The 17,001-nt window shown below is 40.0% G+C and overlaps 1 protein-coding gene across 3 annotated transcripts in view; it reads right to left on the bottom strand.

The window, feature by feature from the left end:
* Window positions 1–17,001, bottom strand: part of AR (androgen receptor) — a 249,304-nt gene that overhangs the window by 100,375 nt on the left and 131,928 nt on the right. For all 3 annotated transcript variants that reach the window (XM_066356118.1, XM_066356116.1, XM_066356117.1), the window contains one exon: window positions 13,938–14,089. In XM_066356118.1, coding sequence (XP_066212215.1) covers window positions 13,938–14,089 — 152 coding nt within the window. The remainder of the gene's footprint in view (window positions 1–13,937; window positions 14,090–17,001) is intronic.

Genomic DNA, 17,001 nt, shown 5'->3' on the forward strand with positions numbered 1-17,001 from the left:
GTGGGGATGTAAAGTACAGCACAGGGAATACAGTCAATAAATAATGTAATAACTATGTATAGTGCCAGGTGGGTACCTAAAATATAGGGAGGGAACATTCTGTAAATTAAAAAATGTCTAACCACTATGTTGTACACCTTAAACTAATATAATATTGTCAACTGTAATTGAAAAATGAAAATAATTTTAAAAAATTTAATTTGCTTATCAAACAGGGAAGTGGCAGCTGGACTCTTATCTTGCACCAGTAGTTGTAATCCTTTGTGACAATCTGTGTAAATTTACTTGTATTGTATGTGCTGAGTCTGCCATGCTTCGCCAAGTTCTGCTCTTGCTAGTTTTCTTATATCCCAACCCCTCATGGTTTTCTGATATCCACAGAAACTGATTTGTACCTGGATATCCCTTAAGGCCTTAGATCCCTGCAATTCTATCTAAAACCAACTATTGGTTGTCCAGAACTCATTCACCTCTAATTATGAAGGGATCTCACTGCTTTTTAAAATACAAACTCAATACAATGCCAAGTCCTGTTAAGTAGATGAAGCTTGTTTTCTCTCCACAACGCTTCCTCTGCTTTCCTCTTAATTTGGCCCTTGGCTCCTCCAAGCTTGCTGCTTTAAAGCTTTATCTAAGCCTTCCTATTACAGATAAGTAACATGTTAAAAACTTATTCTGGCCTGACCAGGTGGTGGTGCAGTGGATAGAGCATTGGACTGGGATGCAGAAGACTCAGGTTCGAAACCCCAAGGTTGCCAGCTTGAGCTCAGGCTCATATGGCTTGAGCACTGACTCACCAGCTTGAGCACAGGGTCACTGGCTTGAGCATGGGATCATAGATATGACCCCATGTTCGCTAGCTTGAGCCCAAAAGTAAGTGACATGAAGCCCAAGGTCGCTGGCTTGAATCCAAGCTCACTGGCTTGAGCAGGAGGTCACTTGTTCTGCTTTAGCCCCTAGGTCAAGGCACATATGAGAAAGCAATCAATGAATAACTAAGGAGATTAAGGAGCCCCAATGAAGAATTGATGTTTCTCATCTCTCTCCCTTCCTGTCTGTCCGTATCTGTCCCTCTCTCTGTCTCTGTAACAAAAAAAAGAACTTATTCCAAATCCCTTAGCCTTTCAAAGTTTATGAAATTGCTGTTCTATTCATCCAGAGTCCTGCCAAAAGATATATTAACAACCTGAATTCTAATAGTATTTCTTGAGAATGGCTGAATAAGTCCCAGAAAAAGTCTTCCAAGGCAATTCTACATATGATGGGAGTTTCATACACTGTGACAGGTTATGTGTAGGGAGATACTTTCAAGCAGATGGGTCTTTCATAAATTCTTAAGTCATAGCACATGATTTTTGGTATCTATACAGCCACCTGCCTCCTTTAAATTCCTCAAATGCATCTTCTATTCTGAAAGATCTGTCCATCACATGCTCCCACTCAACCCCTGCTCTTGGCCCAGTATTTCCACTAGTGGAAATGGGTCTTCAGAAAAACTTTTAAGTAAAAAAAAGTAATGTAGATAAATGTAACTTAAGTATATGTAAACATTCTAAATATCCCAAAATAGAAGTATGAGGAAACAAACAAAAAAACTGTAATTCTAATGCCCTGGCCGGTTGGCTCAGTGGTAGAGCGTCGGCCTGGCGTGCAGAAGTCCCGGGTTTGATTCCCGGCCAGGCCACACAGGAGAAGCGCCCATCTACTTCTCCACCCCTTCCCCTCTCCTTCTTCTCTGTCTCTCTCTTCCCCTCCCGCAGCGAGGCTCCATTGGAGCAAAGATGGCCCGGGCGCTGGGGATGGCTCCTTGGCCTCTGCCCCAGGCGCTAGAGTGGCTCTGGTCGTGGCACAGCGATGCCCCGGAGGGGCAGAGCATCGCCCCCTGGTGGGCAGAGCGTGGCCCCCTGGTGGGCGTGCTGGGTGGATCCGGGTCGGGTGCATGCGGGAGTCTGTCTGACTGTCTCTCCCCATTTCCAGCTTCAGAAAAATACCCCCCCCCCAAAAAAAAACACACTGCAATTCTAGAAATCATATAAGCATCAGGGCAAAACCGAAAGAAAATATAAATGCATTTTAATTAATTATTGTGTTAAGGTGGTGGGCTTTAAGAAAGCCATCAGTGGAAAGTATAAATCTGCATATAGGTGATATAGTTTCACATGTTTAAGAATAAAAGTTTTATCCCACCAGGCACAATACAATCCAGAAAAAAGTTTTCAATGCATTTAAAATAAAATCAGGTTCCAGAAAATTGAATGCTACCAAGGAACTCAGACTAACAGAGAAAGAAAAATTGAGCAAGTGTATTACTGAAAGACTAAGCAGAAAGTGGTAAGAACCACAAGAGAAGCACCTATGAAGCGTCTGCTGTAGGAGTACAGGACAAGGTGGGGTGCCTTTCAACATGGTGAAGGCTTCAAGGAGGAGGGGGGGACTTTGAGGGAGGTCTTGGAAGAAAGTATGATTTAAGAATATAGAGAAGTGTCTGTTCATGTCCTCTTCCCATTTTTTTTTTAATTGGATTGTTTGTTGTTGAGTTTTATGAGTTCTTTGTATATTTTGGATATTAGGCCCTTATCTGAGCTGTTGTTTGAAAATATCATCTCCCATTTAGTTGGCTCTCTGTTTGTTTTGTTGTCAGTTTCTCTTGCTGTGCAAAAGCTTCTTAGTCTGATGTAGTCCCATTCATTTACCTTTGCCTTCACTTCCCTTTCCTTTGGAGTCAAATTCATAAAGTGCTCTTTATAACCAAGGTCCACGAGTTTAGTACCTATGTTTTCTTCTATGTACTTTATTGTTTCAGGTCTTCTATTTAGGTCTTTGATCCATTTTGAATTAATTTTAGCACAAGGGGACAAACTGTAGTCGAGTTTCATTCTTTTGCATGTGGCTTTCCAGTTTTCCCAGCACCATTTTGTTGAAGAGGTTTTCTTTTCTCCATTGTGTGTTGTTGGCCCCTTTATCAAAAATTATTTGACCATATGTATGTGGTTTTATTTCTGGGCTTTCTATTCTGTTCCATTGGTCTGAGTGTCTATTTTTCTGCCAATACTATGCTGTTTTATCATGGCTCTATAATGTAAGTTGAAGGCAGGTATAATAAGGAGTGAAATAAGTAAATCAGAAAAAACTAAGAATATATGATTTCATACATAGGTGGGACATACAAGTGAGACTCAAGGACATGGACAAGAGTGTGGTGGTTACCGGGGCAGGGGGGGTGGAGGAGAGAGAAGGGTGGAGGGAGTGGAGGGGCACAAAGGTAGAAGGTGACGAAAGACAATTTGACTTTGGGTGATGGGTATGCAACATAATTAAATGTCAAAATAACCTGGAGATGTTTTCTCTGAACCTATGTACCCTGACTGATCAATGTCATCCCATTAAAATTAATTTTAAAAAAGAATATGGAGATGTGGACAAAAGGCTCTTGAGGCAGAAGGAGAAACCTGAGTAAATGTGAGGAAGGTGAAAAAGCGGGCATGCCATGGGATAACGGAATGGTTTGATTATATTGTGGTGCAGCCCCTTGAGGCATTTTCTTATCTTTGAGTGGAAAAAAATACTGATAATCTATTTTAGGAATAGAATGATAAACAGAAAACAATCAAGATGGAATAAAATTAGATAACACCTTTTTGGGGATTTTGATTTAAATATTTTAGTTTCTTCACAATTCTTTGTTTAAATATAATTTATTGATTTTTAGAGAGAGGAAAGGAGAGAGAGATAGAAACATCAATCAGTTTCTGTATGTGCCTGACTGGGGATTGAACCAGCAACCTTTGCATAACAGGATGATGCTCTAACCCATGGAGCTATCTAGCAAGGGTTGCTTTTTTCTTTTTTAAAGACTGCAAAATATTCCATACTGTGGGCTATTATACCACATTTTTTAACTGCCCTACTGAAAGACATTTAGATCAGCAAGTACTTTTTTTTATTTATTTTATTATTTTTAAAAATTAATTTTATTCATTGTGTTAACATGGATTCAAGTGTCCCACTGAATATAACATCCTCTCCCAACCCATGTCCCTCTTTACATCCCTTTTGCCCCCCACCCCCTAACTCCCGCCCCTCTTCCCTCTGGGATTTGCTGTCTTGTTATCTATATCTCTGTGTTATGTATATATATAACTTCACTAACCCCTTCACAGAATTATTTCATTTGAGTTATAATTTAAGCCAATTAGTTTTTGCATAATCTCTGTCTCATTTTTCAGGTATCCCTCTTTATGACACGTATCACAGCAGTATTTAATTTTTTGTTTCCACATAAACATCCCCCACTAGACTTGACATCTTTGAGGGAAGGACTGTATCTTATTCATCACTGATTTTCCAGCCTTAAGCAGAAAGTTTAGAATATACTTGCCTCACTGTGTGCTTATCTGTTGCTCCCTCTTGACTGAGACATTTTTCTTCATCTCTTTCTCCTTAACACTTAGAATAAAGTTGTTCATATAATAGCTGCTGAATGTTTGTTCGACTTAGATGACTTAGTTCCCTTCCTATTCTCTTAGTCTTCTGTGCTTTGGTTTCCTCATTGTAAACTAAGGAAAGTAAAAGTATCTACTACTTCATAGGGTTTTTATGATGATTAGCTAAGCACTTTGTGCTTAACACAGAAAATGTTCAGTAAATATACTGCTCACAAATTTTAGGGGATATTTCAAAATGAGTATGAAGTGATAAAAAAAAAGAAGCATTTGATTTTTTTTTATTAAACAAGAACTTCAGAAAAGAAAATAACAAGTTAAAGAAAGTGGTTTGATTATGCAAATGAGATGCAAAACCAACTTTTATTTCATTGGTGTAAATGCACTATACAAAAGGCTGAAAGTAGTGGAGAATCTGCACATTCCCTGATCCCCTAATGATTGTGATCAGTGTTTTAGCTGCTAAGATTATCATTATAATTATTGTTTTTGCTGTTGTTTTGATAAGGCTCCTAGAGCTGTTTAGTGACAGAGCCCTCAAACTGTGCCTTGGCCAGGGTTGTTCTTAGGCATGAGGAAGGGGAGCTATGCCAGCAGATTTTTTTTCTCCTGTCCCATTACACTGCTTTCACTGCACTTAGATATGCTGTGCAGTGTTATGACTACAGCTGACTCTGGAGGGCATGCCCCTCAGAGTCCTTTAGGTCAGGGCCAGCTCATATTCACCTCTGGGCCCACACAAGGCTTAACAAAGCACACACTTACTGAAAAAAAATGAACGAGAGAAAGCTACTCACCTCCAGTCTTTCTTCCCTGCCAGTAGACTATGAGTCTACAGATACCTAGAGTCTGGAATTGCCTCTAAGAGACAGAGTCAAGGGAGCTCTGTGCTGTCTGACTCTGTGGTGACCACCATCCTTCTGACAATTCCTTTTAGATCTTTGTACTTTGTAATGAACATACCTGTAAGACTGAAAACCTGTTATATCCTGAATTATCTCTGAAATATGTCATTTGTCTGAAAAATATTGTTATCACATTATCCATATAAATAGCAACAGATAGATTAATTCACACTAGTATTTCTACAATGAAGTCATGGGACTGTGGAAACATACTATAATTTGATTTGGGACTGGTTTATTATTTGTGTCAACAGTGTTTGGTTTACCGTATTTTCAAAAGTTTGACAATATGCAAAAAAACTTCTAGTTGCCTTATCTCATGTAATTCTTTTTTTTTTGAATTTTTTTTTGTATTTTTCTGAGGTTGGAAACAGGGAGGCAGTCAGACAGACTCCCGCATGCGCCTGACCTAGATCCATCCAGCATGCCCACCAGGGGGCGATGCTCTGCCCATCTGGGGCGTTGCTTTGTTGCAATCAGAGCCATTCTAGCACCTGAGGCAGAGGCTACAGAGCCATCCTCAGTGCCTGGGCCAACCTTGCTCCAATGGAGCCTTGGCTGCGGGAGGGGAAGAGAGAGACAGAGAGGAAGGACAGGGGGAGGGGTGGAGAAGCAGATGGATGCCTCTCCTGTGTGCCCTGGCTGGAAATCGAACCCGGGACTCCTGCATGCCAGGCCAATGCTCTACCACAGAGCCAACCGGCCAGGGCCTCTCAGGTAATTCTTACAACTTCTCCAGAGGGTGGCCATCACTATCATCATTTTATAGGTGATAAAACTAAGTAAGGCTTAGGGAGGAGATGTAATTTCCCAAGGTCACAGTTAACAAATTTTGTACTCAAACCAAGTCTTTTACCACTATGTCAATAGGGCTTCTGGGTAGAAAGCACTTTAATATTTTTGTAGGGTTCAGTAGGTATATTTCCTACATCTAATCTCTGTTCCTATGGAACTATAGTTTGAACCTAAACTTGTTAGCTACTCTTCATCAAGTTGCAAAAGAGACAAAGAAAACACTTTGCACCCAACACAAGCTACAGAGGACTTCTGGGGGAGTCACAGAGGCTGTGCAGCTCAGGTGGCAGAAGAGGTCTTGCAGAAGGGTGGCAAGTAGGAGGCCTTCAGTTGTAAGTAACACAACACTGTTTGTATTTTGAAGCTGAGCAGAATTAAGGAACTTCAAGGACTGCATATCCACCTACTGATGGGACCTGGGAACCCTTGGCAGGGTGCTAACCCTCTTCTACACATAGGGTTTTGGAAAAGATTTGAGGATGTCTCAGGGAGCGGTTAGTGATAAGATGTATGTTACATGCTGGTTTTGGTTTGCAGGTTTCTAAAAGGTTCAAAATGGAAGACTAGGGTGGGGGTAAAGGGATGTAAAGTCAATCTATGGTAAATGGGGTGAATTTTGGTATATCACCAGAGTTTCATTTTAAACACATTAGCATCATAGGCTAAACTAAAGCCTTTTTTTTTAAAGAAATGCTTCCCCACCAAAAATAAATAAATCAAGCAAAACAAAAACACTACAACCGAACTGCGTTCCTTTAATGGGTCCAAAGCATTAATAATGTAGGAGACAGCATTCTAAATAAAATATAATCTGGCTTGGTTTTTAAAAATTGCCAACCAACTTCAGGAAAAGAAGCCTCAAAAATGTATTTACACAGGTGTTGTCTCAAGTTTCTATTGAATCTGGCTTTAACATATTTTAAGACATGCCTCCAGCTGGACAGGGAAACCAAAAGCTGAAGTACGTGGTGGATAATTTATGACCTTTGTTAGTGTTTCTCCTGGCCTGTGGCTATAGACCTGAATTTACCAGGGAGATCAGAAAAATCTTGTTGGAGATGAAGAGACACAGAGAGCTGGAATTCAGGCAAGGCAATGAATCCAAGCTTGCTAGGCTGTCTGGGAAGTGTTACTCATAGTGCCCTTGGAGCCAAGGAAGAAAAGAAAGAGATTGGTCTTTGCCATATTCTTATACAAATGATATTGGTGTTTCTGATCACTAGTTAAGTGACACTGTATAGTAGTGGTCATCGAGGAACCTTGTACCAAACCTAGGCCTTTTCAACCAGAGGACTGCCACAAATATTTCTCATTTTTCCTTTCTGCCTATTTAGGGGACACCATAAGAATGTGTGCCAATGACCAAGGCTTCACTCCAAGAGAAGGATCTGAAAGTTACTAGGCACCAGGAACTGTGTTATACATCGTTTGGTTCTTACAATAGCACTGTGAGTTATTACTCTTCTTGCAGAACCAGAGAAAAGTTAAGTGACTTGATCAAGGTCATAAATCTATTAAGTCTTTGCACTAAGGATTTAACTCAGGTCTGCTTATTCTCCAAGACTGATTAATAAAAAGTGAACCACTGACCAATGGGTAAATCTGGAGTATCTACAGTTTTAGACATTTATTATTAAATATTTAGAGTGTTAGAAATTTATTGCTAAAATCTTTGAAATCATTTAGTCCAATTTATTTTATTATTCACATGGTGATTTTGAGATGCAAATAGGAAATGAGACATACTAAAACCACACAGTAAATCAATGGCAGAACCAGAGCCTGATTTGGTGCTTTAGCACTGCATCTTGTTCTACTACCTAGATAGCAGCCTGCTTCCAAAAATCCCAGAGAATAGAGTTTAGACATCAATGCAAAATTCAGCATGGAGGAGAGGCAGGTACAAAAAGCTTATTGAAGGCAGGTCAGCGGACCTGATCCATCAGCTGAAGTTTCCCTCAACTACCTCTGGACTCCACAGTGTTCCCCACACAAAGCTCCTGTCTTCATGAAGACCTGTTTTTGGCAGATCTGTAACTCAGCTGGCCACCTGGGCCTTACTTCCTATGAGACAGAGGTTTCCTATAACACTTAGTATCAGAGTTCTCAATGTCCTTCCTCTTTACCATGTGAAGTATATGTGGCATCCATCAAAACTTATTTGTATATATTTCATAGTTACTCATATGTTTCAGTATGTGATATATTTTCAACATCTCTTCTGGGTATTGCAATGGGAAGTGATCTACTACATCAACATAAAAAAGTATTCTCTTTCTATCTTTCTTCTGTTCATTTAAAAACAAACAAAAAACAAACAAAAATACTAAGACATAGAGACAACCAGACCAGGCCTTCTAGAGAAGCAGACATGAAAGTTGTGACTGGCCAACTCTGAGAAATGGTTAAAATTAAATGATTTAGGAAATTTCTAAATACTAGGAGACAAGAAAAAGTGAATTTTAATATGCAGATTTGCAAGCACAAGAACCACCATCTAAAAGCAGGAATTAATAAACTATAGTCCACAAGCCAAATCCAGTGTGCTGCTTTTTTTGTGTGTGTGCTGCTTATTTTTTATGGCTCAAGTGTTGGGGATGATTTTTAGATTTTAAATGTTTGAAAAAAATATCGAAAGAATTACTGTATTTAATAGCACGTGCAAATTAAATGAAATACAAATTTCAAGCTCCATAAAGTTTTACTGGCATACAGCCACACCTAGGAGTTTAGGGCTGCTTCCACACTTTCACAAAGGCAGAGTTAAATATCTAGGTGTGGGCAAATGTAGGTTTACAGTTGTGAGTACACAAAACACAGTTTTTGTATTATTATTTATTATTAATTGTATTATTCTCCATAGGAGCAACTGTACCCATACTTTTGTCCACCCCTGTATTCACTACATGGCCTCTTACAGAAAAAGTTTGCCAATCCCTGAATTAAAGTCTGGCTATTGCATTTATGAAAACCAGAGACGAGGGATGGGGTTGGGGGCTGGGTGAAAAAGGTTGAGGAATTAAGCAAAGGAAAAAAAAAACTTATAGACACAGACAGAAGTATGAGATTGCAAGAAAAGGGGGATGGGAGAGATAGAAGAGGGTATAAGGGGGATAAATAGTGATGGAAAGAGAATTGATGTGGGGTGGTGAACACACTGTGCAATGTACAGATGACGTGTTATAGAATTGTACACCTGTACATTAATTTTATTAATCAATGTCACCCTAATAAATTCAATTTAAGAATACTTAAAACAAATAAAAAATTCAGAGATAGATAAAAGATAAGAGAAGCTTTGTGAAAAGATCTCTTGGACGTGTGCAATTACGATCAATCAAGTCTTTGCCCAAAGATATCTGATCAAGCCTCCATTGAGGCTGTAGGCAGATACTCCTAGCATAGTTAACTTGCCTCTGAGAAACATTATCCCAAAATTCAGAGGGTGAAAGGACACTGATATGCTCAAAAATTCCAAATAAGTAACATTCTATTCCGCATGAGTTGAAGTGGGAAAGAGTAGATTTAAAGGACAGAAAGAGTTCAATGAGGGTTCACTTACATTTCTTCCCTCACAAAAACCTGGGACAAGAGAGAGAATCAAAGCCATACTTACATAAAATTTGCCAAGGATACTAAATTGGGACATATTGTAAACATCAGTGAGGATGGTGTAATTCTTTGAGTTCCTAAATGTAAACTACAGTTTTAATTTATGATGTGTACCAAACAGTGCTCCATGTGTACAAAACAAGTGGATGTACAATCTCCAATGTTTTACTAGAAAATGTCTGAAAAATAGTAAAATTCTTGTGCACATCATGCACATGATGAATTAATTAACTCTCTTTGAAACATGATGAGGTAGAGATGGAGATTCATATCCTGATTTTCCAGATGAGAAAGTGGAAAAGAATGGAAGTTATCCAGGCATGGTCACAATGCTGGGGGAAAAGGAAATCTCAAAGTATGAGTTTTAACAGTCCATCCACAGTGCACTCTCTCAAATGACTCTATTCCTATGTAAAGACTGATTTTTAAGAGAATGGCAGCTAGGATTTTCCATCCATTAGGAAAGCAAAACCCAAAGTATATACAGATAAAAATGCATATGTGTTTGCTTAAATATAGTGATGATGTTTGTAATTTGTAGAATTGTCTAAAAATTTTAAGCTAAAAGAACATTTAACAGTATCTAGTTTAAGTCTTTCGTTTTACAGATAGGGAAAACAGAGGTCCAAAGGTGGAAACTTCATATCCCAGATCACAAAACTAAAGAGTCTCCGGGACCCTACTTCTGCATATAGGCATAACTTTCCTTAGACTTCCTGGTGTTTTAGATAGTATCCAACATGCTTTACCCTTTCACCTACCTGCACATGCCACCCACTCTTCCAGGTAGTTGATTTTCTTCACGCATGTTTCTAACCCACAAACATCCCCCAAATACTCATGCATTTTTACTCGTGTGTGTGCACGTACACACACACACACACATACACACACACTTTCATTCTTTCACTAAGTTTCCATCAACCAGATTTTAGGGACTTTACCCTATGGCCTAGTACCATTATCTTCTACCTCAAAAAGTTCCGATTCTTCCCTGACTAGCCTCAGCTTCATACCAACCTCCCAGTATTATGGACAATGAGAAAAAGTGGCGCTCTCTCCTGTCCTTTTGCTTCAACAGGAAAACCTGGCTATATCACAATCAACTGTGTGCTAAGCCTTGCACCAATGACAGCATTAAAACCTCATGCTTTATGAACTATCAAAGCTAGAAATGGATTTCTGTCTGACATGCCAGGCTTTTAAGTCTTGTACCTGTGCCCAATCCAGAGATTTCTGAAACCATGAATAAAATGGTAATCAACACTATGAATACTCACTCTGAGTTAACTGACAATGACAAACAAGAGAGGAACAGAAAGATTTGTGTTTCCACTCTCTTCAGACAAGTAGAATTCCAAGTTTGAACAAGGCAGATTCAGAAACACACCTCCAGAAAGGCCACCTGGGCGATAATGATGAATTGTAAAAATGGAGAAAAAACCCAAATCAGTAAATGTTCTCTGAGGGTAATAAGACATCCTCCACCTTCAGAGATAAAAATGACCGTAAACTCCAGCCAACAAGTTTTACAGATGGGAAGAGAGTGAAAACACCAATATTTTTTTCTTTGTTTTGTGTATTTTAAAAATCATCTTATCTTGTCCTTCAAAGGGCTTAGCAATGGAACCTGAAGTCTATATTCCAAAGGAACCAATGGGCTTCATAGCTCTGCAAGCAATCCATTGTTTATTTTTCATATTTCAAGCAGTCAAGACATTTGGCCCCACAAACTCACAATGGCTCATTTTCTCAAAGTTTCCCTAACTTAAGTGATTATAGGGTCTGGAGTATTGGAGACCTTACTGGATTTTAATGTGTTTTGTACCTTGAGTAACTGTCCCTATCCCTTTCCTCTTCCTTATTTTCAAATAGCCCAAGATTCATGTCATAGGAGAGTTCATCCCAGGTAGCCTTGTTGGCTGCCGTTCTGCCTGCCTCCGTCCTTACTTCTTCAGAAAGCTCCCACATATAATATGTTATGACAGCATAATCTTCCCTTTCATAATATGGTTGATTATTCCTTCTGTTTTCCAAAAACAGCAATATCATGACACAAATTTGTAAAATTCAGGGGCAGCATCAAATACTATATAATTTATCTATTGAATTTGTTTGTTTGTGTGTTGCTCTCTTGCTAGCTGATATAACTACTATTACTGTGGTGCCCGGGCTTACTGACACACAAGCTGTAGATGGTGTTCTGCTTCATTCTTTGCTCAGTAGTCAGAGTTTATTGGATGACAGGGTATGGGGAAGAGGCAGATACTCACTGAGGAAGGGGAGGCATCTGAAGATTTTGGATCTGCTCTTCACTTCCTTTTCTGATAGCCATCCTTCTGTAAGTACTCTTAAGAAAGTAAGGCAATACTCTCTGTGTTACTTTCCAAACTGCCTAGGCCTAGGCACTGGGGCCCTAGACCTTATTCTAGCCTGGCATAAGCAATGACAATGGGCCACTCAGGGGTATGGGTGAAACACGAAACATGTTTTCAGTAATACTAAATACTGTTTCCTTGTTGCTTTAAAGACTGTAAAACAATAGTAATAGCTGTCCATTATGTAGGTATTCCCGAAAATTGGCCAAAATAATGGAAATGCAATCATCATTCCAACTGGATATCAGGGAAAAGACCAGTCAGGGACACCCAATTTTTTTCCTTTTCTGTAGATGTCAAGAACTCTCTGGTGCTTTTGGTGGATGTCATCATATTCTTGGTGAAAAGTGTGGCTTTACATGGATGCCACTTTAAAATTGTTCACAGGGTTTGTAGCCCTTAAATAAAAAAGATTGTCTATTTGGGTTCTGACATGAAACTCAACATTTTTGGGGCAATAAGATGGAAGAAATGGGTCTCATAAGGAAGCACTTCCTTCATAGAAAGTGGGGGAAGGAATAGATACTGGTGTTTAGCCACTGGGTTTGCTCCCTGACCCAGCATCTTTGTTCACAAATTGTTCATCAGTGTTCTTTTGAGAAGGAAGCTGTTATCACAGGATAAGGAAAAATGGCTTAGGCTCAAGTTTCCTGGAAGGGAAGGAGGCCCTATCATGTATAGAATGTCTGGAAATGGGAGTTTCTTTTTAGGATTTAGGCTGAGCACCCCTGGGGGCTGAGCAGACATGAAGTGTTCAAAGCTAAATAAAATAAGAGCCAGGGCTCCTGTTGATATAGGCAAATATAAGAAGTAACTTAGTAGAGTGTTGGCCTGGCATGTGGAACTCCTGGGTTCGATTCCCAATCAGGGCACACAAGAGAAGCACCCATCTCTCTCCGCCCTTCCCCCTCTCTTTTTTCTCTCTCTCTCTCTTCCTCTCCCACAGCCAAGGCTCCATTGAAGCAAAGTTGGCCTGGACGCTGAGGGTGGCTCAATGGCCTCCACCTCAGGTGCTAGAATGGCTCTGGTTGCAATGGAGCAATACCCCAGATGGGCAGAGCATCACCCCCTGGTGGACAAGCTGGCTGGATCCTGGTCAGGCATATGCGGGAGTCTGTCTCTCTGCCTCTCCGCTTCTCACTTCATAAAAATATGAAAAAAAGTAACTTAGCTTGGGGTTTGGTAGCAATGGGAGGCCCCAAGGACAGGTCTTTGGAGAGAAGTATAAAAGTACTTCATCACTTTGGACTCTTCTGTACCTGGGAGCTAATAATGCAAAGGGCTTCAAGGAGGTGGCAGCATAAGGGAGAATGTACATAGACTGATGGTCTGTTTAACAGTGAGAACACTTCCTTTCTGGGTCTGAGACCAGGGAAACTTTGCTAAGAAACAGTTTTGTATTCACCAGGAAGTACAGGCTGGGAACACAGTTGTGGTACCTCTACTTATCAATTCTCTAATAAGGATAATTCTTCCCTCAGTAGGCAGCAGAGTGGAACACAAGCAGGGAGGAAATTAAACCTTTTCAAATCATTAGTTTTTCGTTCATTCCTAAGACGTGCCAAGCTCTCAGCACCAGCTGGGACCATCATCATTGCCTACATTGCCTGTACTACCAACGCTGCCAAAGCCAGGGGACCAGCAAATATGAAAACTTGCTTCTTTAGGCTCTTAGATTCTTTTAGAAAGCCATGCCACTGACCAGGTCCCTGAGATGATAAAATCCTGAGGCCTAAAAAATTGGTGCCTTTCTCTAGAAAATAAAGGAAAAAGGGGAACAGAAATGAGTGTGCAAGACTCTTTACCTTCAGCAGCTCTTTTAAAGAAGACTTTGCAGCTTCCACAAGTGAGAGCTCCATAATGACAGCCAGAAGCTTCATCCCCACATATCAGGCAGGTCTTCTGGGGTGGAAAATAATAGTCAATGGGTAGAGCATGGTCCCTGGCAGTGTCCAAACTGGAAAAACACAAGAGAAATAGTGCAATACACATCAGTGGTTGGCAGAAATAGGACAGTAGAAGTCTGAGGTCTTGAAGAGTAAACTAAATGTGTACATTATTATTATTCATTGCTTAATACAGTCAGTGTGGAATTGAATTTTCCTGGAAATGCTCCTAGGGATAATTTTGTAGGTTTCCTGTCACATGGACAAAGCCTTTATGGATCCTGCTAAAAAAGTTAGGCAAGTTCTCTGGGATTAGCCAATTTTATGAGCTATATCTACATGAGGGAAGGATGAAGGCAGAAAGCTGACGTTTAAGGTATTCAACTTAAGGTGATGGTCAGGGAACAATTTCAGAGCAAATAAATGATATGAACCCAGTCTATGACCTTACCTTAGCCAAAAAGAACTATGGAAAACTAGATTAAATATCAACATAGCTTTATGCATTTTGCTCTAGAGTTTGAGCCTCACTCTCATCTGTAAAAAAGAATAGTATCACCCATGCTACTGAGCTGTTGTGAGCAACAAGATATATTATTCAAAAGGATAAAAAAGCCCTTGAAAGAATACAAGTGAGGGATTGTAATTAGTATTATCATACTAGCCTTCTTTGGTCTTTTTTCCTATTCCTCACTTTCCTTAAGCGTCTTCTAGATCACATGGAATGATCTCAACCTCATTCTACAACAGAATCCCTATGCCTGAAGCTCTTGTTGAGAAATGATATACAGTGATTCTTAAAATATTTTAGGCTACCATCTCAACGCTTGCCCGTTACAATACTCACAGGTTTTTTGGGCTAAGATTGAGCTTTAGAGGTCACCTAGTCTAACTGCCTATTTCTGAGAAGATCCATGTCTGAGTCATTCTAGGTAGATGTGAAGAAGAGGGGCAGAGAGCTGTTCTTAAAACCTTAATGGAATGGGTAATTCTCCCATAGTAATTAATTTAAGTTTTTAACAAATTTCACATGGATTTTCATGTTTTTCTCTCCTATGTCTTATATCTAAGCATTAAACAAAACAAATGATTTCTTGGATTAATTTGCTTCAGGTAGACAACCATTGACTGTATTCTCATCTACAGGAATACAGCTACTATTATTTTAAATTTATTTTTAAATTTATTGTGCTGATATGGTTTCAAGTGTCTCATTCAGTATAGCATCATCTACATACCACATAGTGACTCCCATGCTCCATGTAAAGTCTCTTTCCACCCCAATTTCTGGCTATTGTTACCCTGTTGTCTGTATATATGTGTTATGTATACATGTTTTTTGGTTATTCCCTTCACCTTCTTTGTTCCCGTCCTTTCTTTTTCCTTCCTTCTGACAGCTATCTATCTGTTCCCTGCGACCCTGCCTCTGTTGTTATTTTGTTCCTCAGTGTATTGTGTTCATTAGAGTCCACATATAAATGAGATAATATGATATCTGTCTTTCTCTGCCTGGCGTATTTCATTCAGCATAATATTGTCCATCTATGCTGTAGGAAAAGGTAAAATTTCCTTTTTGTTTATTCAGTGAGAGGAGGGTAGGCAGAGAGACAGAGTTGTGCATGTGTCCTGACTAGGATACACCCAACAAGCCCACTAGGGGGTGATGCTCTGCCCATCTGGAGCATTGCTTCGTTGCTCAACAACTTAGCTCTTCTTAGCACCTGAGGCAGAGACCATGAAGCTACCCTCAGAGCCTGGGGCCAACTCACTCCAATTAAGCCATGGCTGCAGAATGGGGAAAGAGAGAGAGATAGAGAGAGAGAGAGAAGAGCGAGGGCTGGCAAAGGACATGGGAACTTCTTCTGTGTGCCCTGACCGGGAATTGAATCCAGGATATCCACATGCCAGGCCGACACTCTACCACTCAGTCAACTGGCCAGGGCCAATTTCCTTAATTTTTATAGCTGTGGAGTATTCCATTGTATAAATGTACCACAGCTTTTTTATCCACTCATCTATTGATGGGAATTTGGGCTGTTTCTAGATCTTGGCTATTGTAAATAATGCTGCAATGAAGATGCATATCTTCTTTTAAATTAGTGTTTTGGAGTTCTTAGCATATATTGCTAGAATTGGGATGTATGGGTCATAGCGTAGAGCCATTTTTAATTTTTTCGGGAAAGTCAATACTGTTTTCCACTAGCCACTATTATTATTTTATTTTATTATTTTTTTAGTGTGTGTGTGTGTGTGTGAGAGAGAGAGAGAGAGAGAAAGAGAGAGAGAGAGAGAGAGAGAGAGAGAGATAGGCAGACAGAAAAAGAGAGAGATGAGAAGCATCAACTTGTTTTTGAGGCACTTAGTTGTTCATTGATTGCTTCCTCATATGTGCCTTGACTGGGAGTGCTCCAGCTAAGCCAGTGACCCTTGCTCAAGCCAGAGACCTTGAGCACAAGCCAACAACCTTGGGCTTCAAGCCAGAGACTAGGGGGTCATGTTAATGATCCCATGCTCAAGCCAGTGACCCCATGCTCTAACTGGTGGGCCTGCACTCAAGAAGGATGAGCCTGTACTCAAGCCGGTGAACCTGGGGTTTCGAACCTAGGTCGTCAGCATCCCAGGTCTATGCTCTATTCATTGTGCCACCATCTGATCAGGCAAGTCACTATTTTTTTATGAGTACTTTCTTACTAAGAAAAGATAATAAGCCCTAATGGCAGTTTGTTTGCTGTGTGTGTGTGTGGGGGGGGGGGTTATTTCAATACTGTAAAACTCTGTGAGGCAATATTTTCCCCATATATTAATGAAGAATGTCAGACTCATAGAGGAAAATCTCAGGACTATTTGACACCCAAGTCAGGATTAGCTGACTCCAAATCCAACCCAGTTTCCATTTCATTTCTTTATTGTCTTCTGGCTATCCACCCTCACTTTTATGATTATTGGTTCTTCAATAATCATGTTCAGTACAGTCATCAGAACA

This window comes from Saccopteryx leptura, chromosome X, assembly GCF_036850995.1.
Source record: "Saccopteryx leptura isolate mSacLep1 chromosome X, mSacLep1_pri_phased_curated, whole genome shotgun sequence".
In the NCBI taxonomy this organism is placed as follows: Eukaryota; Metazoa; Chordata; class Mammalia; order Chiroptera; family Emballonuridae; genus Saccopteryx; species Saccopteryx leptura.